Raw genomic sequence first — 27,517 nt, 5'->3', positions numbered from 1 at the left:
ACACAGCCTTGAAGGCTAAGAACAGTCATCACATTTTACAGTCTCTGAAGTATGAAAGAGACATATGAGGACTATCTCTGCTCTGTTTACACTACTCTGGTAGTCTCTCATACTCCACATATCAACACACAGCCGTGTGGTCTGTTTTTTAATAGGGTTTGGACAACAGTGGAGCTCTATGGCACAGACCAAACCAAACCAGGGTCTGGATTCACAGACATTACAGTGAGTACATGACATTTTTGTAGGTTTTTGTCACTTTATGGAATTTGCTGACTGTAAGAAAAAAACAAAACAAAAAAAACAACTATTATTCTGTAATAGTAAATGTTTTGATAAATCAACTGAAATTATAACATAAAATCTTTATGTGATTACATCCCTGGAAGATTGTACTACTATGCAGTAGTCCAACATGTGTATCAAAATATTAGTGCTTCAATACCCACCTGTCCTTTGTAGAATCCTTCAAACCCATCACTGACAGCAAACATCTTGTGGCCCTCAGAGATGCCCACCCTGATAGCCGAACGGACAGCAGCATTCATGCCTGCTGCAGGTGCACCAACATTCAGCACTGCCACATTGAAGTTGCTCTGGGGCCATTAAACACAGAATACAGATATTAAATTTCAGTAAAATAGTTTTATGATCACAATTACAACAATACATAAAGAGCATGTTTCAGTTGTTATTGCACTATTTAAATGCTGCGGGGTTAATCAATAAATCGTTCCTAGTTAGCTCACAGCTACATGCTGGGTCTCCAATGGTCATTACCAAAGATACAAGGAGAGCCAAACACTGAGGCAGGTTCCACAGTATGGAATCTGCCATGCTGATTCTACACCTCACTTCAGTCTGAGCTGCCTTCTTTTAAGCCCCAGCAGCAGGCTGCAGTGGCTCCCGGCAGGGCTGAACAAGACGCCCCTCTGTCGGGAGCCAGGTGTCATCTGATATCACTGCACAGCAGACCAATACTGAGCCACCTGGGCATCATATGAAGAATTCAGTGACTACAACAACAGGATTTATTGCAAATATACCGTGGATAACACAGAAAGCAGGTACAGTTTTGGTCACCATAATTATAAGACACCTCATTTTTTCCACTTAGCAAGAGGAAACAGCTAACACTATTTAAAACAGATGCTAGCGTAACTAACATGCTGTAATGTACCCAACCACAAAAAAAAATAAATACTTGCAGTACCCCATCTGACCAAAATGCACATTTACAAAGCACTTCTTAGTGAGCAAGCCTCATTTTTCCATCTTTAAAAACATCAGCAGCACAGTGCAACATGGCTGCAGTAGCTGAGTCATTATTTACAGGCAGATCCGTTGAACAGTGTAATAAAAAAATCTAACACCTCACTGGCTTGGTGAGCCTAATTTAACTATCCAAAAACACTGCACCTTTATGACAGCTACTGCTGTAGTATGTGTGAAATAACAACTCTGATTTAGTGTGCATTTCTGGTGTGTGCTAGGATTTGACAAAGCTGACAACCCCCTCACTAGGTACATCTCATGTCGCTTATAAGATCGTTCCTATGTCCTCTGTCAAAACGGAAGCAGTTCCGGTTGACTAAGGACTGAGGATGTTCCACGTCTCTTATATATATCGGCTCTGAGGACCAAGGAGCGAGGACAGTGCTGGAGGAACCATGACTGAGGATACATGAGACCACCCTTCGCACAAGTTTTTGTGACCTGACACACCCCTCTATCAGAAATCAGTTGGTGAATGGACACTTCAGATGAAGGATCTGAGGAAAGGACGTCTCATGTTGTTAATAACACGTTTCCTCGAGTACTCTCTCCTCATCTTTTCCTTGCATCTTACATAGGCGGGACTAAGACGACGAAAAGACCCAAGTGAGAGAAATAATGGTACTCATAAGAGACTTGAATGTACCCACTGTCAAGAGTTCCAAAGGAAAGGTCAAGGTGTGGTGAGGTGACTTACAGTTGGCAGTTCGGATTCTGGTTTACGATGAGCCAGCAGTTTGTACGTCTTCAGATTGTTTTCAAAACTCCTACAATAAAACACAAGACAATCAAGAAATGTGTGGTACATTTTTAGTGCCAGTGTTATGCATTTTGAATTATCTGTGTTTCAATGATTATTTCCTATTGATTGTTGACTGGATCCGGAGTAAAAACACCAGCCTGTCCATTTTCCATACTACACTTGTCTACAGTAAACAAAATCAACCTGATGCGTTGATTGTGAGTGAAGTATTAGCTTTTGGTGTAATGGTCTGGTCCTGGCAGGCCTTCAGTCATACCTGCCCCGAAGCTTAACTGCTTCCTCAAACCGCTTCCCATCCATGGCCTTTTGAACCTCTTGAGTCTGAGGAAAAGAGGAGTTTGTTTATTGTTTGAAGTCAGCATTATTTCTTACACTGTACTTCCTGTACACACAAACAAAAAGGCTATTTATTTTATATCAGTTAATATTAAATATATGCAAGCACAGACTGATCTTTGAAGTCTCTGTAAAGAGTTTAACAATAAACACTGCTTTCCAAAGTGAGAAAACAATGAGTGAACATGTAACTATCAACAGTTCCAGGGGAAAGTAACTAATATCTAACCTTGCTTTGACCTATAGGTCAGAACAGGCCTTGCCTGCCTTTGTTGAGCCATTTCTGAAAAAACAGTGGTGAGATTTTCCTCAGTTCTGTTTGTCAGAATCTGGTCACAACAACAAAGCTTCTTTGTACATCTATGAACATGGATTACATCATTATCCCTGAAACACGTTCTGGATAGTCATTTACCAGACACTACTGTGTCAAAAACAAATACAACTCCCTTGTGAATGTTAGTGCTACGTTGTAATTATTACTTGAGCTCCCCCAACCTGTCACCACTGACTCTGCCTTTGAGTCATCTCCTAGGTTTGTATGTGCTTTGTAGTTCCCCTCTCTTCTCACCTTCTGTACTTTTCTAAGTGTGTATCTCTACTTGTTTCAGGCCCACTCCAATACCTACCATCTGTACACACTCCATCAGAGGCAGGCGTACAGCCTGGTTCCCATACAGAGAGACCACCCACGCTGGTGTGTTTGCCGTGGTCTCCAGAAGGGCAAGAACAGCCTCCACACCCATACGACTGGCCTGCATGAGCAAAAACACAGATTAAAATGCATCCTCTTCCTCAACATCTACTCAGCTTGATTTCTTTACTAACATATTCCTCTCCAACTCATTTTTTTCTTTTTCCACTCTGGACCCAAATTAGAGTGAATTCTTCATATTTACCATACCTACTTCAGTTTTAGTTTGCTTATGCTAGACATGAAAAGATCTGTCTGTGATGCAGCGCTTCCCATGCTGAGCCACACATCCATTAATATGCTTAACCTGAAACATGGAGTCATTTCTCCTCAGATACACACAGGATTAAACACAAACTGTTGTGGACAACTGGACTCTTCCTACCAAACACCTCAAATGAAGAACATAAATGATGTCTACAGAGACTTAAAACAAACTCTTACATCATTTCTACTATAAATGCTACAGTGAGTAATAGCACTTTTATTGTAGGAAAACACAGAAATCTATTATGTTCTAAGATCAAGCATAATCAGTTTTCTATCGGGCCTGCAACTAACAATTATCTTGATTCAATCTGTATATGTCAGAGATTAGTAAAAAAAAAAAAAAGGCAGGTGAAACATCTGACAGCAATAGATGACCTAGTTCTGTAGCATGCTTTAAATGACCACCGATCCATAAGCCAAAGATAGTTTGCCATCATATATGACAATGAAGCTGCAAACAGAACATGTTTGACATTTGTTCTTGAAAAATGACTACAACGGTTCACACTGATTATAAAAATAGTCGCAGATCAACTGTCTGTTGATTAACTGACAATTTATTACAACTCTGTTTCTACTCTCTATACTTTGAACTGTAGTGTAACTGTAGTGGTGAACATACCAGGATGCGGTCAAAAGCAGATGGGGTCCCTCCTCTCTGTACATGCCCCAGGATTGTCACTCGCGTGTCAAAGCCCAAGCATTTCACAACAAGCTAGGAAAGTAAAATGCACAGGTCTTAGCACTGATAGCCATCGTTTCTCTAAAGGAAAATACTGCTGTAACTGTTACTTTTGGAAACTTAATGTTAAGTCCTACTACATTCATCGTCTCATGCACTTTAATAATATATCTACATGTAAAATTATGTCTGCAATAAACCTATAGTGTGAAATAAATTTACTGTATATGCAAAAATATATACATACATGAACAAACATCACACACGAAGCACAAACACAAAAAAGCTGAAGAGAAGGGGAAAAAGCAAACCACAAGCAAGCCATTCTAAGTTTTCAGTCATGTTAGCAGGGAGCTCCTAGCTTATACTGAACAACACAGATACTTACTATACTGTAAAACAAAACAAAACGCTTCACAAAATGAATAAAAGTTAGCAGAGGGCCATAGAGCATGGATCGGGCCACATTCTTCTGTCCAAACCCGACCCGTGCTTGAGAGTGCGGTGTCCGAACCAGACAAGCTTACAGTATAAAATGTTCAAACCTGACCCAAGTCCAACGCAGTTGAGTTTTTAATGGTGTTTTTCCCCTTATCATGAAATGAAGCAGACATTTGAGTGCTCCAGCCATCTAGCCTTAAGTCTGACGTATGAACCCTTGGGTAACCAATGGGTCCCATCGGGCTCGGTTCAGGTATCCACACTCTAGAGGGCTGTAACATACTGTGATAATCCATATAAGCTAATTTACAACTAATGTGTCAATACATATTCAATAAAAAAAAAAAACTGCATAAAGTACTTATAATTTATAAATAAATCAAATTCGACAGTGACAAATGTCTGTGGGTGAGGTTTAGTGTGGGTACTATATCTGGTCAGATTCTTATGGCTAGAAGAGTAGTATAGTCAAAGGGATCTTACCAAACTACTGTAGCAAGTGTATCTGATAAAGCATTCCAGAAACACAGCAACAGAGTCAAAGCCACAGCAGGGGAGCAGTACAGCAGGAGGCACTATACAAAAGGCAGCTGATGCTGGAACTTTCCACAAAGGTCTGTACTTACATTCTTAATATAGTCAGTGGTAATGGGCTTGTTGTTACGATCAATTGCCCCTTCAGCTACAATTATGATATTCAGCCTTTTCATCCCTGCTCGGTTCTACAAGGAGGGGTGGTGGAGAAACAACATGACAGAAAAACTGAGACAGTGGCTGTGACATGGGTTTTCAGAAGCACAGGGGCCAGATGATGACAGCCTGGAAGCTGCAAACAGAGAGTTTAGTTATTGCAACTTGCCTTTGCGCTTTTTAAATGAGCAATATCCTGCTAATCCTCTCGCTTATCACCACAGCATTATCGGATTAGCAGGCATCATCATCTTATCTGAAGCAAGATGCATCTTTTTTCCCCAATCACATTAAAATCCTACTAAATATACTGGCTCCAGCGAATCAGTCAGGTCTCCATGCTTCTGGCTTCCCCCATTTTTTTTCCATTCAGGTACTCACATCCTTGACATAGCTAGAGGTTATAGACTTCCCATGTCTGTCAATGGCTCCCTCTGCAACTATGATTATGTTCAGCCTTGAGCCCCTGGAGCGGGTCTGAATCATAACAATAGATGTTCTCAAATCAAAAAAATAAAAAATAAAAAAATCCAAGTATAACACTGTTGAGTTAAATGAGAAACATTTTATAACACTGAGACTGATACAATACAGTTGATATGCTTCACTATGTGAACAAGTACAGGCTGATCATGTTACCGCAGACAGTTTTTCACACATCTTCTCCTCCCAGCCATCCTCTGGGGGCATCTCAGGAATCAACACCCAATCTGCTCCGCAAGCCAGGGCACTCACCAAGGCCAGGTAGCTATGATACAACATATGGTGTATAAAAACAGGTGATAATGCTTTGTTACTGCCTGAGCGATTATCTTTTCAGATCTACTACAGCATATAAAGTTTAGCAAGCGTATTCTCACCCGCAGTGTCTGCCCATGACTTCTAACACAAATGTCCTCTGGTGACTGAAAGATAAGAACAGAAAGTATGGCTCAGTGTGCATTTTGTGAAAACTTTGGCAGATACAGGCATGTGGGGTTTTAAGGATGTGCTTGACAGTAATGCTATCCAGAGGCATATCATATATAATGAAGACTGGGATTTTGTGCATTACTTATTTACTATTTTTTAATATTGTTTACTCGTTACTGCCAATATAGACATGAATGAATGTGTGAACTGAGCTGAACTGCTAATGTTGCTGTAATGTTGCATTTTCTTGGGGTACATATATTTGGTGCAAGAACCAAGTGTGTTACGAAGTTAAACATATATCATCCTTAGATATCCATGTTTATACTGCAATTTTAAGTTACAACTAGGAAAGGCTCTGTCACAGTCGTCCTATACAGGACATCAGATGGAATTTGTACTAATAGACTTTTTATTTAGGATCCACTACTTACATCACCAAATGTAACACTACAGTTGCTTGATCCCCCCTCACCTTTGTGCAGTTGTCATAATTGCATCCACCACCTCAATGATTCTGTGCAAAGCAGAGTCAGTGCCGATTGTCATGTCGGTTCCACAGAAGTCGTTATCAATCGAGCCGACCATTCCCACAATGTGAAGGGCAGAATACTTCTGAACAGCATCAGGTTCAATCAAACCTGAAAGAATCAGGATGTTAGGGTTAGACCAATGCTTCCTTTTCGTTTTTCACTTCAGTCACAGCTTGTTGACATAATATCACAGGATGAGCAGCAATGGAAAGTTCAGTCTCAAGGAAAAACCTAAACAGGTCTTTGTACTGCAAGAAAAATCACTGCTTTACAATACAATCCCCCTCAGATTGGCTATAATGCAACCCCTACCTACAGCTTCTTCTCCAGAAATGTGTTAATCAGTAGGCTAACAAATCTGCTAAACCTTCTTCACAGCATGTGTGACAGCAGTGAGTTCTCTCTTTACTGGTGATCACAACATGTGTCTTTACATATCATGTGATCACCAATCAACAAACTGACTTGCACCTGTGTCCTTGGCGTTAAACCTCCACCTCTACACCCACAAAGGCAACACTCATAGCCACTAGTTCTACACTGACAACAATGCCCAGAAATACCAAGAGGACCCTGGTTAGGTACTTTACAAATACAGTTCACATCTGTACAGCCCATTCTAGTGAATGCGTACATCTTGAGGGAATTTCTTCAAATTTGGCACAAGTGTCCACTTGGATACAAGGCTGAACTGATTAGAGTTGTCCCCTTCTTGTGAATTTGACTCATCGCCAGAGGCATACAACCATAAAGCAGGAATTCTAGTGTACAATGTGTTCCTTCCAGATTGTCTTAAACAGGGGGGTTCTCTTCAAACAGTATATCAATTAACAGGTTATCCAGATAAATTTGTCAGAGCAAGAAGTGACTCACTGACATTGGAGTGATTATTATACATGGGTTTAGAGAAAATAGAGAGTATTGAGAGATGGACTGAATCAAGAGCAAATAATTTACATGGACTGTCAGTGCTCCATATTAGGGGCCAGACCAAGAGGAGCCATACTCTTACCATCACATAGTCAGTGTGCATTGTACTTTCTTGCAAGGGGCAATTTTTTATGCATGGCTAGTAATGTGGAAAATTTAGGAAAGAGTCCTTTGTCAAGCTATTGTAAGTGTACCTGGCACTGAAACAATTCCAAGTTTCCATAGTCTGGCTTTTCCCTATGTGCTTTAAAAACAAAAGGGAACTAATTGATCTGAAGCCTTTTATTACAATTGGCCAGAATTTACAGTATACACAGTTGCTTCAGAAAGGATTCCCCCTTCACTTTTTTGCACATTTTACTGCATTGCAAATTAATATTGAGATGGAAAAAACAGCACTCGTAAAATGTACAAAACCTGAAGGAGCAGGAAATCCTTCTGATGTGACTTATCTATGCATGTAGAATTCATAACAGTTAAGGATTTAACATATGATGTGAAGAGTGAAATAATTTAAGACAACTCTACTTAATCATTTGCTGAAATGTATTAAACAATTATCTGTAGGAAAAGAATTAGAAATGCTGCAATGTTGTGCAGTAGAAACTAAATGTTTTGAAGCAGGTGTCAAATTTGTTTTGAAAACTGTCATTTCAATAGGCAAAGCCATGGAGAAAAACCTGTAACAATAATGGGGAGTAGTACTAAGAGTAATACTTCACAGTAATACCAGTTTGCAGAATATTCTTGTACTTTTACTTTCACCTTTTCCCAGGTTCTTGTTATGTTCGTACTTGCTCTGGAGATTATACCAATTATGCCATATACTTCTGCAGAATTACTTCAAATTATTAAATATTTAAACTCCATGTAGACCTCTAGCAGAGGCTCTCACTCTGCTGGGGTGACAGACAGTGCTCTTTCTTTGGACATCTGTATGCTGCCAAAGAGAAACCAGTTGAAACCAGTGACTGACTATGAGAGTGCACACTTAGCTGACTGAATCCAGCTTTTCAATGCACAACTCAGGAGGCGGTCAAAGAACAAAAATATTTGGATGACCTTAGTTAGCATTTTTTTTTTAAAATCCAGCACTACATGGGTGTGTTCACCAACATACGACACCCCCACCCTGACGGTTTCATCCCATAGCAGGATATAGACCCCAGAAAAGCCCACCTCAAGGTTGTGTAGAAGAACAGATCAAGATGGTAGGTGTCAAATGATGGAATGGCACCACAGTGTCCAGACTTTCTAAAGGTAGAGTGAGTTTGGCTCATGGATTACACTAACAACAGCTAGAAAAATGGAGGTGGCCAAAAACCTTTGAACAGTAGTGTACGCCATACATAAATCTTTTCCACAGTTTGAGATTAGACAGGAAAGGATTTAGGTATTGTTATAAATGAAATCAGTACCCCAGTTTCCAGCTACCAGGTTGGTACAATTAGGAGCTACTGCCATTCCCACTGTGGTTAACATTACTCTTGCCCGAGTACCTTTCTCCATCAATTCCCCCAGTAGTCCACTCCATTCTTCCCTGAAAAGATTGGCTCCTGTCAGGCTCCCATCTCCACCGATGACACACAGGTTGGTGATGCCACGCTTCACCAGGTTATGAGCAGCCTTCAAACGTCCCTCATGAGTGCGAAACTCCTTACAGCGGGCACTGCCAATAACAGTCCCACCCTGATGGTGACAAGGATGAAAATCTCTTCAGCTTGAAACATTCTCCTCATCTAAGACACTTTTTATAGCTCAGTTTGGTTCAATATGGGTTACACAGTCATGCTTTAGGACCCTTTCATAAGAGTAAAAACTGCTGAGAAGTTAGTTAATGTCCGCTTTAACCACAATACAGCCTTATCTTATAGCCACATTGTATATTGCTCTTTAATGTACTACTCTGTTTGCTTAACCTAATTATCTACTTGGTTTTAAGAGCCAAGTATAACTTTTTATTTCATAAAGCTGTTTCTAAAGCACCTACTTAGACTCCATCAGATGTGTAGAATGCTGCCCATGATAATTACTCACCACTTGTAGCATGCTGGAGACACCTTCCCATGTGGCTTCCCTGATGTTTTCTCCACCATCCACCATACCCTGATATCCCTGATTAATAAAAAGAGAGTTTAACTGAGCTGAGAGGATATATAGTCCAAACTGCTTTGGTAGGTCTTCTTCACTCAGAATTAAATAAACATTTCAACCTAATCCAAAGCATTAGACCAGCACATATACAATGATCAGCCATAATATTATGACCCATGACAGGTGAAGTGAATAACACTGATTATCTTGTTACAATAGCACCTGTCAGAGTGTGGGGTATCTCAGGCAGCAAGTGAACATCAGTCCTCGAAGTCGATGTGTTGGATCTGAGTGACTGACATCACGTCGAACTGTGATGGCTGACGACTGGGTCAGAGCATCTCCAAGACTGCAGGTCTTGTGTTCCTGGTCTGTCAGTACCTACTGACAGTGGTCTAAGGGATAAACAGTGAACCACCGATACGGTCATGGACTGAAACATTATCTCCAGTTTTCACTCCTTTTAGACCGAATGGTCGACACATCTGTGCTCTTCCTGACAGTATAACTTTGAAAGCAAACAGATTCACAAAAGATGCAGTGAGCTGCAGAGTGACAGGAGTGTCAACCAACTGCTGCATTGACTCCTGTGCACACAGTATTAGGCAAGTGGTCATAATGTTATGGCTGATCGGCGTATGTACTGTAACTGTGAAACTCAGGAATTTAAAACAGATGGTTTGAAGTTTGTCTATCCTCATACAATGTCCTGCAGAAGCATGCAGGAAAACACCCAGAGCACTGCGGTACCGGCGTGCGAGGCATCTGCAAAACCCTAAAGTCAGTTATGTAACAAAACAGTGAACAAGCAGGACCAGCATGTACACTGATGTGCTGGGACCACAGACTGAGCGAGCAGCACAGCACTAGCCAAAGCTCCTCTAACATGTGCTGCATCCATATATTCACTAATGTAGACTGTGTCTGTAGACACTACTGTCGTCTAGGTCTGTATATAAGAAAGGGGTAGAAGTCCTTTCATTAAATACATTTAAAATTTAAGACATTTGTCATGATAGATAATTATTAGATTAGATAATGTGGCTGCAAATCATGTTTTCCCATCCTAATTCTTGCCCACTTAAAAAAAACAATAGGCATTAATAATGATCACCACAATATATGGACTCACCTCATGAATGAAATAAACTTTTGCTCCCACATATAATCCCATTCGAACTACAGCACGTACAGCAGCATTCATTCCTGAAAGAGAAAAGAATTTAAAACAAAACAAAGAATCTTAACCATAAAGTACATTCTGTTCAATACTTCATTTCTGCAATGACTGGGGTAAATAGGTAACCTCTAATGAGAGAAAACACATGGCTTTTAACCATAGCAAGTCAGTGGAAAATGCTGATATTTCATGGCTGTCCACTGTTGTGCTGCATGGATACTCATTTTATCTCGGTCATCAAGAACTGCAGCTTTCATTCCCTCTCACAGTATAAATGTGAAGGTATAGGAAAATGTGTGTTACTGTGCACAGAGTACAGGCTCAGACAATCTGTGTTATACTGCCTATCTGTGGATTCAACCAAATTACCTTCCCATCACAGCACACAGCCATTTTTGGTCAAAAGGTTTCCTAGTTGCTCATACAGCCTCTCAGTTACTCCCTCTGCAGTTAGACCAAGCAAACTCACTAATTAGACACTGCTCTGTTACTTGAATGTCAATGGCAGGCGAGCTTAAAACACTGAAGGTGGGAATAATAGTTTACTCATAGCAATCAGACAGGAACTTGGCTTACTGGAGGACATAAACTACAAAAGAAAGAACTGGACTTCCTTTCTCCACACTCACTTGTGAATACTGCAGCTCCTTCTGCAGTCATGTAATGTCGTTGCTAAGCTCCACAAAGGTTTAAGCCATTGTGGCAGTAAAAAAAGACAGTAATAAAGGGAAGGAACATATCAGAGGAAAGTCAAAACATCTAAGATAAAGTGCACTGTGAAGTCAAAGGCTTTTAGAATATATCAATCTTTCTGTGCATGGAGAGTCAGAGAACCAGTGAAGCACACATAACCACCAGAAATGGCTCAACTATTCACCTAACAGTGCATGATGTTTCATCTCATTACATAACAATTACACAAACTGCCTGGTTTAAACCCTGCCTCTCGCCCGCAGCCGGCTGGGATTGGCTCCAGCCCCCTGTGACCCTTTTTGGGACTTAGCGGTATAGAAAATGGATGGATGTCTGGTTTAATCACATTCAGGACAGAGAGCACTGAGATTGTGAGGCAGCTAGTGAAAGAATTTGCAGATTCTTAGAGACAAAGGTCTTTAACATTTCCTGTTGAGGTTCCGGAGTCTATCATAGCAAGTGATCACTACATTTTGGACTATGACTTCTGCATGACTGACACTTTCTCATGCAGTGTGAGTGAAAGGTGCAAGCCTACGCTACATAATGCCCTCTGGCAATGATATTCAGCTTCTGCCATGTATGGTCTGCCTCAGGGCCACTCACTGTCTCACTGCCACGACTTACTGGGATAGCTGAACAGAACAGAACCATCATTCATGTTATTGGTTAGAGTGCTTTTCCTACTATTACAAGCAGACAAAAGTCAGGAGCTAGCAAAGCTGGAGTCCAATCAAGATGGTTAACATCTCTGTTCTGACTCTACCACAGAGGAAGCTACTGTTTCCAAATAAACATCACTGCATGAGTGAAGTTTGCCAAAAAGTATCTTTGACACTCAACAAGACAACTATTGTTTAGGAGGAACACAGAACGCAGCACTACCTATGGTACAAAAACATCATCCTAGAGGTGAAGAATGATGGAGGGAGGATCATGATTCGGGGCTTCTTTGAGCCTCTGAGTGTGAACAGCTTGTTATCATTAAAATGGATTTTAAAGTTTATGAAGATATCGGTGTAGCTGTCCAGCAGTTGAAGCAGGAGAATGACTCTAAATGCTTAAGTATATCTACATAATGACTTCAAACAAAGAGCATTCATTCACACAAGATGTCTGAGCTGAAGCAGTTCTGTGGGGTAGAATGGTCCAAAATTCCTTTTGAGCACTGTGCAGGTCTGATCCACTGTCATTTGTCTTCAAGACGCTTAATTTCCAAAAGAGGGAAAAATCAATGCCTGAGGCGACTGATTTTCAGTAATAAATACCATAGCAGATAAATACTATTAAAATGTAATTTAAAAGTGTGTATAACGTTTCGGTCAAATTACAAGATGAACTGGTGAGCGCAGTTTCCCCTCTGACGCAAAGCCAGCTGGGAGATTTAGCCTAGACGAAGTGTATGCAGTTCCTCACGTACACCAAGGATACAGGCATCCTACCGCTGGCCCGCACCGTGGAGGCAAACCATAACCTCAGTCTCCCAGAAAACGAACATGCCTAGCGTTTCCATCCACTTCCCTTCTGTTCGTCAGTAACCCACATGTCCTCCATTACAAGCCGCAATGCAGTTGCCTCCGGTGTTATGGCTGGCATACCTCATTTAATTAGACTGTGAGATAATTAAGTGAAACAATAAGCTTCTCTGATATGATGGAATGATCAATACTGGTGTGCGAATATGAATACAAGGCACAGTTGGACCTTGACATCCTTCTAAGCCGCTGTTGCGCCGTGACAAATCCAAGTCTTGTCACTGACTGAGGTAGATAATGTCAGAGTTATAGCAGGATGTTAGCATGCTAACCGGCCGGCTTCCTTGATGAATGTTCATAGCATTAACGTATAGTTTTACTGTAGTGTATCTGGGTACTGCGCATTGCTTTATATATTATTAGGGATAAACGCTACGCCACGTCGCGTACACTAGGCTACAGCATCACACACTGAGGACGGGTAACTATCTTTCTGCATCTCTACCGGCATGTCCACACAGATACAAATATGTGAACTCGCTGCCGTTTACCTTGAGCATCCCCTCCGCTCGTCAGCACCGCGATGGCTTTCCCTGCTCCAGACAAGTTCTCAAAGAATATTTTCTTGCTGTCTGGCTGCGCCATTTTCACAGCGGTTCAAAATATATATATCCGAGCCCAAATAGACAAAAAATATAACGGGCCCACAAAACTATAAAATTGTGCTTAAAGGACAAAGCTCATCCGCCACCTTCTGTGCTCTTTTCATTCCCCCAGTTCCGCAACTATTCGACTATTTGTGTAACCTGATCACGCGAACAGTGATTGGCGTTGCTCTGAACCAACCAGATTTGGGTTTATATAGCCACAGTTTGATTTTAAACCAATTAGAACATTTTAAATGGATGTAACATATGAGCTCTAGGGGGATGGCGGGATGCCAATGCAGACCCCATGGTATTGTTTGAGGAGGAACCCACATATTTATTCTGCTAAATTCACGGGCCCTGCCCTGCAGAAGTGCAGTTTATTGATAGTTAGATGGATTAGGCACAGAATTTAGCATGCATGCACTATTCAAACGTTAAGTCGCTCGTTTACTTAGAGAGCCTATAATGAAAAGAAATATGATTTTAGATGAGAACTGCAGTTTATAAAAGCATTAAGATGTTTACGTAGCTATTACAGTCTGTTTGCCTATAGGCATACTTACATTCTACATGTAAAAATTATAATGAAATGTAAAAAAAAAAAAACTATTTGCATACATACGCGTGGACGTGCACACACATTCAATCCAGATTTTGAGGTACTTTGAGCAAAAAGAACTTAGTTAAGAGATTCTGGCTATTAAAATACCACACATGGAATTTAATTTGACATTGAAATGGGAATTATTGATCTGAAGCCCATTATTATAGTTTTTCTCAATAACTTTGGCCAGTTTATTAATTTCGTAATTTCGGCTATAGTAGTCACTCCAGAAATATTTTTTCACATTTTAATTTGTTGGAAATTCATAACAGTTAAGGGTGTGACATATTTTGACAACTGCAAGAACTAATGTGCATGTGATGATGTGAACAGTGAAATAATTCTTGAAAGAAGTGAGCCTAAATCCCTTCAACTGAATCCAGAACTGTGACTTTTATCTTCCCAAAACCTAAGACATTCAGAGAGCCAACCACTGGTTGTTGGTGCACTTTTATGTCTCACCTTAATTTAAGTCAGTTTCCGTAAATTTGATCAAAATCCCAGCTGACAACCATGAAACATGAAATGTACATGGATGTTAGATTTTTTCCCACTGTCTCCATCTAGTGTCTGGAAGAGCAAATAACAAAATCAGACAATAAACAGCTGTGACCAAAGGCAAAATACACTGCTATCTATAACTATATTGAAATAGTGTGTTCATTAATTTATACCAGGACTGAACAGGTTTTAGTTCAGGTCTTCTTTGTATTAATGACACTCAAGTTTTCTGCTTCATTATGTTCTGCTTCAGTGTGTTTGAAAGGTTATGGCAGTGGTTCCCAAACTAGGGACGGCCCCCCCCTAGGGGCCCACCCCTGTCATTTTTACCCACAAAGGATGGGAGTGGAGCAGACCACTCACTCACATTTATACCTAAAGGTAATTTAGAATCACCAGTAAGCCTAACCTGCATGTCGTTGGACCATGGGAGAAAGTACACAAAAAATACCTAAGCAAGAACAAGGAGAACGTGCAAATGCCATGCGGAAAGGTCCTGGTCAGGATTTGAACCAGGAACCATATTGCTGTGAGGCAACAGCGTAAAGAACATGATGGGAAATGGCATTTCTGTTTGTAGCTTGTATTAATGTTAGGATACAGTCTACTCAAACTACACACAAGTCTCTTTTAGTCTGCTGCTATTTTTAGTATCTTCAGTGTCTATTATAATGTCTGTTAAGTCATAAGACATGACAATTTTCTACGTCGTGTTGAATTTTCAAGATCAAGATCGAGAATCTTTATTGTCATTATGCACAGCACAACAAAATTTTTTCCGGCAGCTCTCGGCTTAAAATACAGACATATTATTTACATAACACACAATTGTATAAGTCAATATAAAAATATGAGCAAATAAAAAGGGTTGTATGCGACCTAATCAGGTCAGCAGCATGTTAGCAGCAAGAGTGTAGTAACATTATAAGGTGCAGCTCAGTGCAAATCTCAGTCTTTAGGAAGAGGTGTGAGGTCCAGTGTTCTGTGTCTGCCCATAGGAGGGAGGTTGTGTGTGTGACTAGGGGTTAGGGGGGTGATTGATTTCACAGCTCTGGGGAAGAAGCTGTGTCTCAGTTTGTTTGTTTGAGTCTTTATATTCCTGTACCTTTTCCTGGGGGGAAGAGGCACAAACAGACTGTTGCCTGGGTGGGTGGGGTCTGCAGCAATCCGTCTGGCCCTCCTCTGGATCTGGTCAGTGTATAGTGAGTCCAGATCCAGAAGAGGACTCCCTACGATGCCCTGAGCTGTTCTCACCACCCAGGTCAAGTCCTTTCTGTCCTGTGCAGTGCAGCTCCAGTACCACATTGTCACACTGAGACAGAGGATGCTCTCTACTGTCGCTCTGTAGAAGTCTGCGAGCAGCTGAGAGGAGAGACCAGCACGTTTCAGCTTCCTGAGGAAGAAAAGCCTTTGCTGGGCTTTCTTCACCAGATAGGATGTGTTCAGAGACCAGGTCAGATGTGATGTGGATGCCCAGGAACCTGATGTTATCCACTTGCTCCACCACCTCCCCGTGTATGAGAAGAGGAGCATATTTTGTCTTCCTGGACCTCCTATAATCCACAATGACATCTTTAGTCTTGTTGGTGTTCGGGATAAGATTGTTATCTGAACACCACCTTGTCAGGTGCTGGATCTCCTCTCTGTAGTGAGTCTCACCATTGTCTGAGATGAGAACCACTACGGTGGTGTCGTCTGCAAACTTCACTACTGTGTTTGTGGGGTGAATGGCATCACAGTCTTGGGTAAACAGAGTGAAGAGAACTGGGCTGAGCACACAGCCCTGTGGTGTGCCTGTGTTCAGGACCAGTGTGGATGATGTGCAGCTTCCAATTCTCACCACGTGAGGCCTGTTAGTGAGGAAGTCCTTAATCCAATTTTATTTTTATCAGCAAATGTGCACAGAAACAGATGGATGGAAACCCATCCCCTCTACAAGGATCTTCTGATCAAGGTCTTTAAGAATAATGAGCACCGTCTACAGAAAACTTCAGAGTAAACAACAATTATGCATTTTAGAAGTAATTTGTGGTGTGATCATGGAATAATCACCAAGTAGAAATGGTTTGCAACATTTTTGTTGTTATAGTCAAAATAAGCAAATAAAAAATGCAGATTTGCAAAATTTCAACATCACAAATAAGTAAGAAATGCTACTTCCTTCTCACTTGTGCCTCTTTTTTTGCCTCTGTGCTGGTGCTAGCCATTTTGGGTCATCCGTTTATCTGCACTTCCATCCGTCCATTTTCATTTCCACAGTATCTCAGGATTTTGAATATTTTCAAATCTAATTCACCTAATATCTTTAATTAAATTTCTTCACAGTCTTCACTACATGTATGAGTCTAGACACACATACATGTCAACTGACACTTGGTTGGTTGGTGGAAGCATACAAGTGTGATGCAGTAATTCTAGCTTATCTTCTGCTTCTGGGAAACTGAATAGTTTCCTTTACATTAGCCTTCTTCTCCTCAGGCATTTACAGCAGTCATATAGTTTCCCTCTGAGAAGATGGCTTTGCTGAAAACTGCAGGAATGATATTGTCAGCTGGAAACTAGAGTACATTTTCTTTATTTTGTACTTTATCTGTACTCATCAGAGCCCTGTGATTAGACTGGCAACCTGTCCAGGGTGTACCCTGCCTCTTGCCCAGTGTCAGCTGGGATTGGCTCCAGCCCCCCATGACCCTGTTCAGGATAAGAGGTATTAATAATGGATGGATCTGCACTTCAAATAAAATAAAAACTCATTATCTGACAAATTATATCATCTCTTACATTATAGTATGTCATGAAACACTAGCAGTATGAAAAAGAAATCTAAAAACATGTGAAAAATGAGTAGCACCCAGCAAATGTACAAGGTTTAAGTTGTTATTGATGCAGCAGTCACATAATGCATGCAGCATTACATGATTATAGCCTACTGCGAGTATCTATTACAGCATTAAGTGACAACATTTGTAAACATCCAATTAAAGTAACCACTGAGAGAAGCCTGAAAAACACTAGTAACATCTCTCATGTATGGAAATGTAAATAGCTCAGAGAGTGCTGGTTAGTTGCACTCAGTGCTGTTTTCACAACATATCTGTACAGTAAATAGACACGTTTATTTAAAGTTCCACTTGAGACATTGTAATGTTCATATTTGCATATAAAAATACTCTGCTATAAACAATATATAGTCTAACTGTTATAGGCCTCAATATTTGCCCCTCACTGTGCATTACACAGGATCTATGAATATTTAAATATAATCAAATGTATAACCTGTGGTTATATATGGTGTGTATCTAAGATATATCATGTTTTTTGGGGGGGAGGGGTTTCCCTTTTACACGGGTATATATATATTATTCTGTTCCTTTGTTTTAATTGAGGAGGCGACAGTGGTGCGGTGAGTAGAGCAGTCGTCTCCTAACCAGAAGGTTGAAGGTCTGAATCTCGGTGCCTCCAGTCCACATGTCAAAGTGTTCTTGGGCAAGACACTGAACCCCCCCCCTGTTGCCCCCAATGGTTAGAGCCATCGGTTGAGTGGGCGCCGCAGATGGCTGCCATTGGTACCGGAAACAAATTCCTTGTGTGTAACATACTTGGCCAGTGAAGGTGATTATCCTTATCCTTGTGACAGACCAGGGTGGGTTTATATAAGTTTGACTTCTTCCCACTTTGTTTCGAGCAAATCACTGATCTACATTGTTAATGTAAGGTGATACCTTGTATGGGTCAAATGCTTCTTATTGCCTTGTTATATGTTACTATTGCTCGAAATAAATAAATAAATAAAAATAAAACAAAATGTGCCTATAGCACATGTATGAGCCTCATTCACCCATTACAAAGCAATACTGTATAAAAGAGATTTAAGTCAAATGTGCAAATGCATTTACAGTCTGGCTGCGAGTTTGACAGTATGTTTTTATTTTCCCATTTGGTCCAACACCTAATTATTTAGGGAGAATGGATTATTAGCAGCAGACTATTTGAATGCATTTGGACTACAAATACTGTAACGTCAGTGAACCAAACATAGTGTTTTATTTTGCTGTTGATACTCCAGTGTGTCTCCTACCATCCCTTAATTTTTGATTGTACAACATTATCTTTTTATTTTTCCACTCTTTTATATGTCTACTACATCTCATACCATCTCATAACACTAAACAGTATGTCAGTATCTCTTTACTATTTCTTTATTATCTCAGCTGATCCAAAATGTAGCTTTAATCTAGCCTTAGTCGTTAACACAGAAGCAGGCTGTCATCACTCGGTTTGGCAGTGAGCTGAGTCAGTCTTCCCTGTCATATATCTATGCTTTACGGTTAATACTCCATCAGCAGTAAGTGTCTCATAACGTTTGATAGCATGTCAGTAGCTCTTCATTTTTTTAATTTGATCCAATAATTCATCAAGTAATGTTATGTTAACAGAAACCCAGGAGCTTGTGTAGTTGTGTAGTTGGCTAACTGCAGCACTGAGGCTGCTACCAGAAGCCAAAACTGTAGCTAACATGCTGTTAATAATGGTACGTGTCTCACACCATCTCACTATTAGCTAAATAGTAATTATATAAATGGTGTAAAGAAGCTCCAAGGTCTGGTTTACATCCAGAAACTATGCACTTCGATATATTTACTGTCAACAATCAGGTTTAGCAAACACACTCCTATCACTCAAAGGTTAGCTCTGGCTGATCCCAGCTCAGTTGTTTTAGGTATCAGATTTCAGCAGGCACTGTCGAACTCTGTATTTGCATAGTGAGCTGTGATTGGCTTTCTGATTTGTGTTGTCACAAATTTCCATGCGGACATTTGAAATCAGGATTTCTAGGAAGTGGACTGACAATGCCCCCTTTAGCAGAATAATGTACTCCCTGTTAGTGACAAACTGTGCACATACACCAGTCAGTACGGTATTAGTCTGACATTTTAGGGCATATAAACATAAAAAATAAAATAGAAACTTATTTTTGAGTTTAGGGGGTCTTTAAAGGGCTTTATCACATAGGACACAGAGACTTTGTCTCTTCCTGTTACACTCTGTTAGCTTATTCCTGAAAGCCTGTAATGGAAATGATACTGACTGTGAAAAGAATGGTTGAATCAACTGGAGTGAAGGGAGATGAATGTCCCCTTGTCTGGGTCTAGTGTTCGTAAGATTTAATGGTCTATTCAGAGACAGTAAAGTACAAATGTGACATATGAGCTGAAGTACTATATTTTTTTTTCTTACATTTATTTGTAGCTGCTTCAAGTGGTAACTCTGCCTATATTGTTGTTATTATTCAGCCATTGCTCTCTTCCCCTGTATAGAACATGTAAAATACAGCATTTCTTATATACTAGTAGATTTTTAAGTTCCAAACTTTGGATATTTATAACACAAATTGAAAGTTTTCATTTACAAATTGAATAAGTATTGTGTAACCATAGTGCGAGAAAGAACATAACAATTCATTATTTAGAAATGCATCATGTGTAAAGGTAAGTGTTCCATGAAAAAGTAAACCTCACATTTTTCAGTGTAAATTGATAACAACTCTTTGTCAATCTTGAATATATAGGTCTCAACTGAGATGGGTTTCTGGAAATTACTTTTAGATTAAGTTAGCACAGTCACATATACCCTAAATACAGTGTGTACTTGGAGCTAGTAGCTGGTTAGCTTCACTTAGAATAAAAACTAGAAACAGGAGAAAGCTACTCGTTTTCAGACTTAACACCAAAACAGTCATTTTTGTTTCCCACAAAATGTTATTCCTGTGGATGTGACTGATGCTCCTGAATCATGGGCCCTGTTCACCAGTCTACCGTAGACCTCATCTATTATTGCACTGCTCAGTTTGTATTTGTATCCCAGGGGAAACCATGCCCTATTGTGAGCAGATTTGTGCAATAGGCTCACATCGATTGTTTGTTTATTGGCTGGAGATTGTCATTCAAATTGGTCCTTGTTGTTGGGATAAGGTTTTAGCAGATGTGCCCTGAAGAGACAAAGCTCAATCTTCTTTCGTCCCTGGAGAAGATGTGTTGCCGCACAGATGTACTGCATGGAGCATGTTAATGCCAAGCATAGACTTCTCAATACAACTTAAAAATAACCTGAGGCACATTAATGGTTTGGCAGAAAATAAACATTCTGTATACATTTTTGTAACATTTTATATAACATCCAGAAAATTACAGTTTAAATATGTTGGGCCAATCATGTGTCAACCAGTGGTACAATGAAAAAAATTATAGAGAATACGGGATTAAGTAAATATGCATTTACAGACAAAATACAAAGAAAGTAAACACATTAAATAATTACAGACTACAGATGTAGCATACATGTCGTTTTACAAGAAAAAATATTGGAACTTAGTGAAACAACTATTAAACAATATAAAATATGATATATTGACTTTTATTGTGAACACACCTGAAAGGAAGGATAGGTTGCACATGAATCCATGTCTGTTTGTTTTGTTTGAAAGTACATGTGTTCAGCTCCATAACTGTTTATATTATCATGATATTAAAGGACATAAAAGCTGGTAATCAGCTTTGGCTGATAACCAGCTCCCCAGGCTTAGCATGATGTGTTTCTTACCAAGCAAAAACACTGTACACTATTTTAATGCTGTATGTGCTCATAATGAAAAAAGCAATTATGTAGTTCTTTAAGTATTCTTTGTTTGTTTCTGTCTTGCTATTTGTGTTCAGTCAAATATACTGTCATCTATTCCCCTGTAATCACAATTTTACATGTGAAAAACATGAACATATATAAGTTGCCAAAACAAATATGTCAATGGAATATTGTCTTTAAAGATACTTGCTTAATTAGCCTGATCAAAGGGTGAGGAGCTGCTGTATGTTTGGAGGAAATCTCCTTTCCTATTGAATGTTTTCCACATAAGTGTACAGTAATGCAATCTACACATGTCAGGCAATCATTCAAAAAATAATACCAAAAATAACCATACTGCTAATAAAATAAAGTTATCACACCTCATTTGAAGCACTGTAAGCACTCCTGTAATTCTTGGTCACACTTCTTTTTATGCTGGTGCATTAAAGCCTACCTACAGCACGTTGCTATCTTCCAAATTGGGATCCTGCAGAGTACACACTGGACAGACATTCTGAAGTAATACTATGTAAAAGTTGAAAAGCTATAAACAATATTCCACATGAACAGAAAATTATTGTGCTTGTCATGCGTGTCTGCTGATGTGTTGCTTCATTTAGGCTCAGTAAGATATTGTACTTTGAGACATTTGATGGCAAGCTATTTTACAGCATGTGTATTTAACAGGACTGATTATGAATATGCATTAATGTTTTATTTCTTTTTATTTTTAACTGGTAGATTGAATTGATAGGTACTGTTCCCACCAGGTACAAAAATACTCTTGTCTGAGGGTTAATAGAGGTCACATTTGACATCAGGAACATATTTTTTCAGCAGCAACTCACAGAGAAGAAAAACAGAATGATGAGAGAAATAAGGAAAAGAATACAAAGAGATGGTTTATAATGTCAGGTAATAGCATAAAGGCTGCAAACTGATTTCCTTTCCTTGCCAATTCCCACATGAGAACAAATGAGTGAGCTGCCAATCTTTTGAACTGATTTCAGATGGCCTCAGGTTGCTGATTAATGAAATGTGGGAGGACAAAACGACTGCTGTGAGCAGTGTCACAGCCTACCCACAATCCCTCTCTGCTTTTTCTGATTGGGCTAATCACCCCATTGTCCCTTAACACTTTCTGAGGGACAATAGGATTTTTTTTAAAGCAAGAAGACAGAAAGAATCAAACTGCATTTCCCTTTTTATCCCCCCACCATCTTCTCCTTTCTCCCACATCAAATCTTGCACCATTACCTCCAGTTTTTCCATAATGCTTCATGTGTCATCCATCTAGCTCACTTTAATGGCAGCCTCATAATTATTTAGATGATTATGTGTTGCAAGCCATTTAGCATGCTCAATGACACATGTTTAATTTATTTGCTGCTGAGAGAAACTGAGAGCAGAACTGAAGATGGGTGATAGTGGTATTGCTGCTGCTGCTGTGCTAGTAGTGAAGCAAATCAATGGCAAAATTGTTTGATAAATTGCAGCTGTTTATATAATATGCTATGCCACATCAAAGAGCTAATGTGATACAAATAAGGTATGCTTTGTGTAGCATTACAAGGCAACGTTTGCTCGAGCTAATGGCATGTGTCTTGGTTGACCAGCAAACCCACATAACACACTGCACCATTGAGCAACCTATTAGGACATGATAATGGACAGAGCAACCCGATGCTGAGTGTGGCCTTGTTTCCTTCAAGGCTTTCACAGGCAAATGCACTGAAATATCAATGAATTCCAGATTACTTACTTATTTGAAGAAAAAGTTGTTTTTTTTTCATTCTACAGGCAAGACGATAATCATTTAGTTTTTCCACTAGGAGTTCAAATATCGTTGAAAATATCATATCTAGCAGTAAAAAGTTGTAATTCTGAGAATTACAATGAAGAAAGAAAAGGCATTGTATACCTGCACTTCTGTATTGCCGCAATAGCGTGAGGTAGCCACTAGAGAGTAGTACAACCTCACCAAAAGATAACGGACTGCATCATCTTAATACTAGAAGTATATTATAGCATTAAGATACAAAATGAAATGTATTTGACAAATGTGAGCTTTATTCTGTATTTTTAGTCAAAGCTACTTTATTCTGTGTGAAATTTAGGAGAAAAAAGTAAAAGAGATGAATGAGAGTGAATATGAACACAAACAACACATTACTCTGGGGCTCTCTTGTATGATTTTTAAAATTTATAGAGGTGTGCAAGAAATCACAAAATACTCTAATCTAAAGGCCCCCATTCACTCAGACAATGACTGTTGCAGAGTAACATACTGTACAGAATCCCAGTTTCATTTTCTTAAAAGAGGAACGTTTCTTTGTGCTTATCTTAACCTGAATTTAACACATGGACCAACCAAAATTTTGTGACATAACAAGTGTGGAGGTATAAGTGTGATGCAAAAAAATAAGGGTTTTCAATAAAGTAGAAAAATCTTTGCATGTTCATGGATTCTGGATTTTTTTTATTTTTATTTTTGTTTTGTTACTGTACTGGTTTTGTGAGGGTGAAAACCATGACAGACCTTATTACTGTCTTAAAAACATTCCTGAAAGAGAAGTTTACAAACAAGTAGTTCTCTCTGAGGACTCTGCTGCTAGGTCGATCAGTACAGATTTGTGCTCCTGTGGCGCCGAACAGCACAGCTTGCAGACACAATGTTGGGTGTAGTGCACTGCAGCTGGGTCCTGACGTGTGCTGAAGTCTGTCACTGCTCTCCAGGACTGCTCTGTCATCTCTAGCATCTGCCGTGACTTCTTGCTGGAGAAGCTTCTGGAACAATCACAGTTCTCTGGTTGTCAGCACCTGCTGTTCCTGTCTGCTTCCCTGCAACATGTCAGTTTCACACATAAACATCTACACACACATTTAGCCTTTTATATCCCATAACCAAACAAGTTAGCATGTTGTTGTCATTCATTTTTCAAAGTGTATCAAAGCTAAAAAAGAAAGTACAATAAAATTCTATCAAAGCAGTACCAATTGGGAATTTTTACTTCTCATCACAGGCATTACTCAAAACCAAATTCACATTTCAAAGCTCTCAGCAGTTTACAATAGCTGTGTTTGAATAAATGGTCAATTTAATTCCTAAAATGTGATACAATTCTCAAAATATTCATAACACAGCTACAGCCACCTGCTTTTGTGTTACAAAAGGTGGCACTAGGAACATTAATCTATACTGCAGTGAGCCTTTTGTTTTTATGTGGTTGACTGTATAAAATGTAAATATAGAAACTAACTTTGTTTTGCTCCTGCTTACGCAGACATTGTGCTGACACCACATACAAAGATTGAAAAGTCCTAAGTAATATAAACTACTGCAGAAATTCAGAGAATTTTCCTTTTTCATAGTCTTTGAAATATAGATCACATTATATTTTATAATACACATAAAAGGAAACTGAACACTCCAATAATACAAAACACTGATGTTTAATTTCAATAAGTACATGTGAGTGAAGGGTTTGATGTATAGTAAGCAGTACAAGTTTTCAGTAATACGTTTAGTATTAGCAGTTACTGTAAAGCATAATAAAAATCATCACTTGGCATAATAATGATCTTTACAGCACAGCCTATACAGTGGTGGAATAAGGATCAGATATTTCAAAGTAGCAATGCAACGCTGTAAAAATATTCAATCACAAATGCAAATTCAAATTCCTACTCAGTTACTTAAGTAAAACATTTATCAGCAAAATGAGCTAAAAATATCAAGAGTAAAATAACAGCAGCAGCCCCTATCACTGCTATATTATCATACACTAGAAAATGTAATTTCTGAAGAAATTGCAGTGGGATTGCTATCTGCTGAGACAGCTTGAGCCATACTGTACTGCTGCTTAAGGTGAAAATAATGCAATAGAATTATTTTTTTAAAACTTTTTAAAGAAGTGGCTTAAATTTATAAACTTTGAATGGAGTTTATATCTGAAAGTATGAATGAGTAGGAGTTGAAAGATGCATGAAATTATATATATATAGTAATGTTGGCAAGTCAGTAATTCTATTTTTTATGCACCAACAGCCTTATTTCACACAAACCATTTCTGTGCCTCCATCCTTTTTTCTCATTTCTGTCAGTTTACAGTGATTTTTGTTGTTAATACATGCTTTGATATAAAAAAACATTATGTTCCAAAATATTTATGTCTCTTCAGTATTGAGATAAATTAGAGTTTAGATCTTTATACAAACCACAACTGGTGTAAAAGAGTGACCTTAACTGCAAACATTTGCTTTAAGTTTCTTTAATTCACAATAAACCAGACTGCAATGAAACAATGCATTTATTATTTTGAACAGGAATGAAGTAAACCAGAGTAAACAAAGGAACAATCAAACTGAGGAATAGTATGAGTTGGTTTTTTCGAGCAGAAAACAGCAGCAGAGAGTTTTTCTCAACCAAGTGCAGACGCGTTGAAATCCACCCTTTGTCACTGGGTCCTTACCCTGGCTGAGATTTGAGTACTTTTGCTCTGCATCAGGGACAATATGAAGAACTGGTTCTGCCCTGGGCTGCTTATCAGTAGAGTCTGGTTCTCTGCTGGACTTCTCAATCATATCACCATCCAGGACTGGAGTGGTGATTGCAGACTCAGCTGGAGGTGGTGGAGATGACAGTACAGAAGAATCTGGTTCTGTGCTGGGTGTAGGCAGTGCTTCTCTTCCAGTTCATCCAATGCACTGCTGGTGGGAGGTCCAGCACTGGTTGTTGGGGGAGTAGATGGAGGTGACACCACAGCAGAGTCTGGGTTTGGACTGGGTGTTAGCTTCTGCTAGATTTCTTCTGCCCGTTTTATATACATTTAGCCCTGACGAAATATTTGAGTGCCTTCCATCTTGGATAGGGTCTGAATGGTGCTCATAAATTGTTTTGTTTGCTTTCAAAATTTTTGTTGCAGACAGACTTCCACACAAACCCCAGTGAAGAAACTGGAGACTGCAGAATCAGAGCATGCAAATCTGAATTTCCATTTGGAAATCTGTGTCTGTGCGCTCTCACATGCCGAGCTGCAAACTGGCCAGCGCTCAAAGTGTGGTTAAAGTGACCTCAAACATTATGGCAGGTATTTATTTCCATACATGTCTTTGGACTGTGGGAGGAAGCCAGAGTATCTGGTGAGAACCAACACAGGCACAGGGACAACATGCAAACTCCGCAGAGAAAGGCGCTGAGGCAGCCAGGGCTCTGACCCAGAACCTTTTTGCTGTGAGCCAACAGTGATAACCACTATGACATCATGCTGCCTGTTTTTAAGTGTGCTATATACATAAATAAACTGAATTCAACAAAATATACTTATAGATACTTGTAAAAAGTAAATAGAAAATAATAAATAAAAATACTAAATATAATTGTAGGCAATTTAGTCAACTTTAATCGAATATAATCTATTCGATTAGAGATAGTATGGAAGTTCATTGCATTCATCAAAAAAAAAAAAAAAAGGAGGATCTGAACTTGCAGTTTGCAACTCAGCATTTGGGCGCGCACAGCCTCAGATTCATAAGTGCAAAATTAGATGTGAGAGCACCTCCCCAACTACATGTGCATTCATTTCTGAGTCTGTGCTCTCAGACCTCTCTACTGGGTTTTTATGAGGCTATGTTGGCACCATAAGTTTTGAAAGTGAAGTAGATGCTTGAATAGAAAAAGTCCCTATAAAAAAACAAAAACAGAGAAAACAAACATGGCGCCCACCGAGGTGAACATGTTTGCGCATTCCACTCTTGAATGTCAGCTTTTTCTTCGTTTTCTTCTTTTTTGTGTGTTTTTTACTTTTTCTGCAGTGCACAAATGTCATGCACTGCTTACATACAACAGACAGGCATTGCTGGATATCGCCAACTCACAAAGCCACAGGGAATTTACTGGTTTCATACCACCGGAGCTACAACCAATTGTCCGCTCCGGAAAAAATAACAACAATGGCAAGGACAGCCACCATTGCCCTTGGGGAGCACCAGGCACAAGCGAGCAGGCTGAAATCAGGAGAGTGACCTGGAGACGGAGATGCAAACGGTGCAGGCGAGGAGGACTCCATGCTAGGCTAAAAGCTCGCGCTACCCGAGCGCCATTACCCAGCCTCTTCCTAGCTAAAGTACAGTCTCTGGAAAACAAACTGGATGAGCTAAGGGTTAGAATTAGA

At 39.5% G+C, this 27,517-nt stretch overlaps 1 protein-coding gene across 6 annotated transcripts in view; it reads right to left on the bottom strand.

Moving 5' to 3' along the window:
- pfkpa (phosphofructokinase, platelet a) overlaps nucleotides 1–13,788 on the bottom strand; it is a 24,112-nt gene extending 10,324 nt beyond the window's left edge. For 2 of the 6 annotated variants that reach the window (XM_020608906.1, XM_020608905.1), the window contains exons 1-14: nucleotides 13,520–13,788; nucleotides 10,753–10,826; nucleotides 9,564–9,641; nucleotides 9,026–9,215; nucleotides 6,539–6,704; nucleotides 6,012–6,056; nucleotides 5,791–5,899; nucleotides 5,533–5,628; nucleotides 5,088–5,183; nucleotides 3,961–4,053; nucleotides 3,004–3,129; nucleotides 2,295–2,359; nucleotides 1,973–2,042; nucleotides 450–596 (exon numbers count right to left, since the gene is read on the bottom strand). In XM_020608906.1, the coding sequence (XP_020464562.1) occupies nucleotides 450–596; nucleotides 1,973–2,042; nucleotides 2,295–2,359; nucleotides 3,004–3,129; nucleotides 3,961–4,053; nucleotides 5,088–5,183; nucleotides 5,533–5,628; nucleotides 5,791–5,899; nucleotides 6,012–6,056; nucleotides 6,539–6,704; nucleotides 9,026–9,215; nucleotides 9,564–9,641; nucleotides 10,753–10,826; nucleotides 13,520–13,613 (1,449 nt within the window). In that variant the 5' untranslated portion in view covers nucleotides 13,614–13,788. The remainder of the gene's footprint in view (nucleotides 1–449; nucleotides 597–1,972; nucleotides 2,043–2,294; nucleotides 2,360–3,003; nucleotides 3,130–3,960; nucleotides 4,054–5,087; nucleotides 5,184–5,532; nucleotides 5,629–5,790; nucleotides 5,900–6,011; nucleotides 6,057–6,538; nucleotides 6,705–9,025; nucleotides 9,216–9,563; nucleotides 9,642–10,752; nucleotides 10,827–13,519) is intronic. The other 4 variants (XM_020608909.1, XM_020608907.1, XM_020608910.1 and 1 more) reach the window with 2 other exon arrangements.
- Between the last annotated feature and the right edge of the window lie 13,729 nt (nucleotides 13,789–27,517).

This window comes from Monopterus albus, unplaced genomic scaffold (genome assembly GCF_001952655.1).
Source record: "Monopterus albus unplaced genomic scaffold, M_albus_1.0 scaffold96.1, whole genome shotgun sequence".
NCBI lineage: Eukaryota > Metazoa > Chordata > Actinopteri > Synbranchiformes > Synbranchidae > Monopterus > Monopterus albus.
Note: the sequence above shows the minus strand (reverse complement) of the source record. Positions and strands in the feature narration are given on the sequence as shown.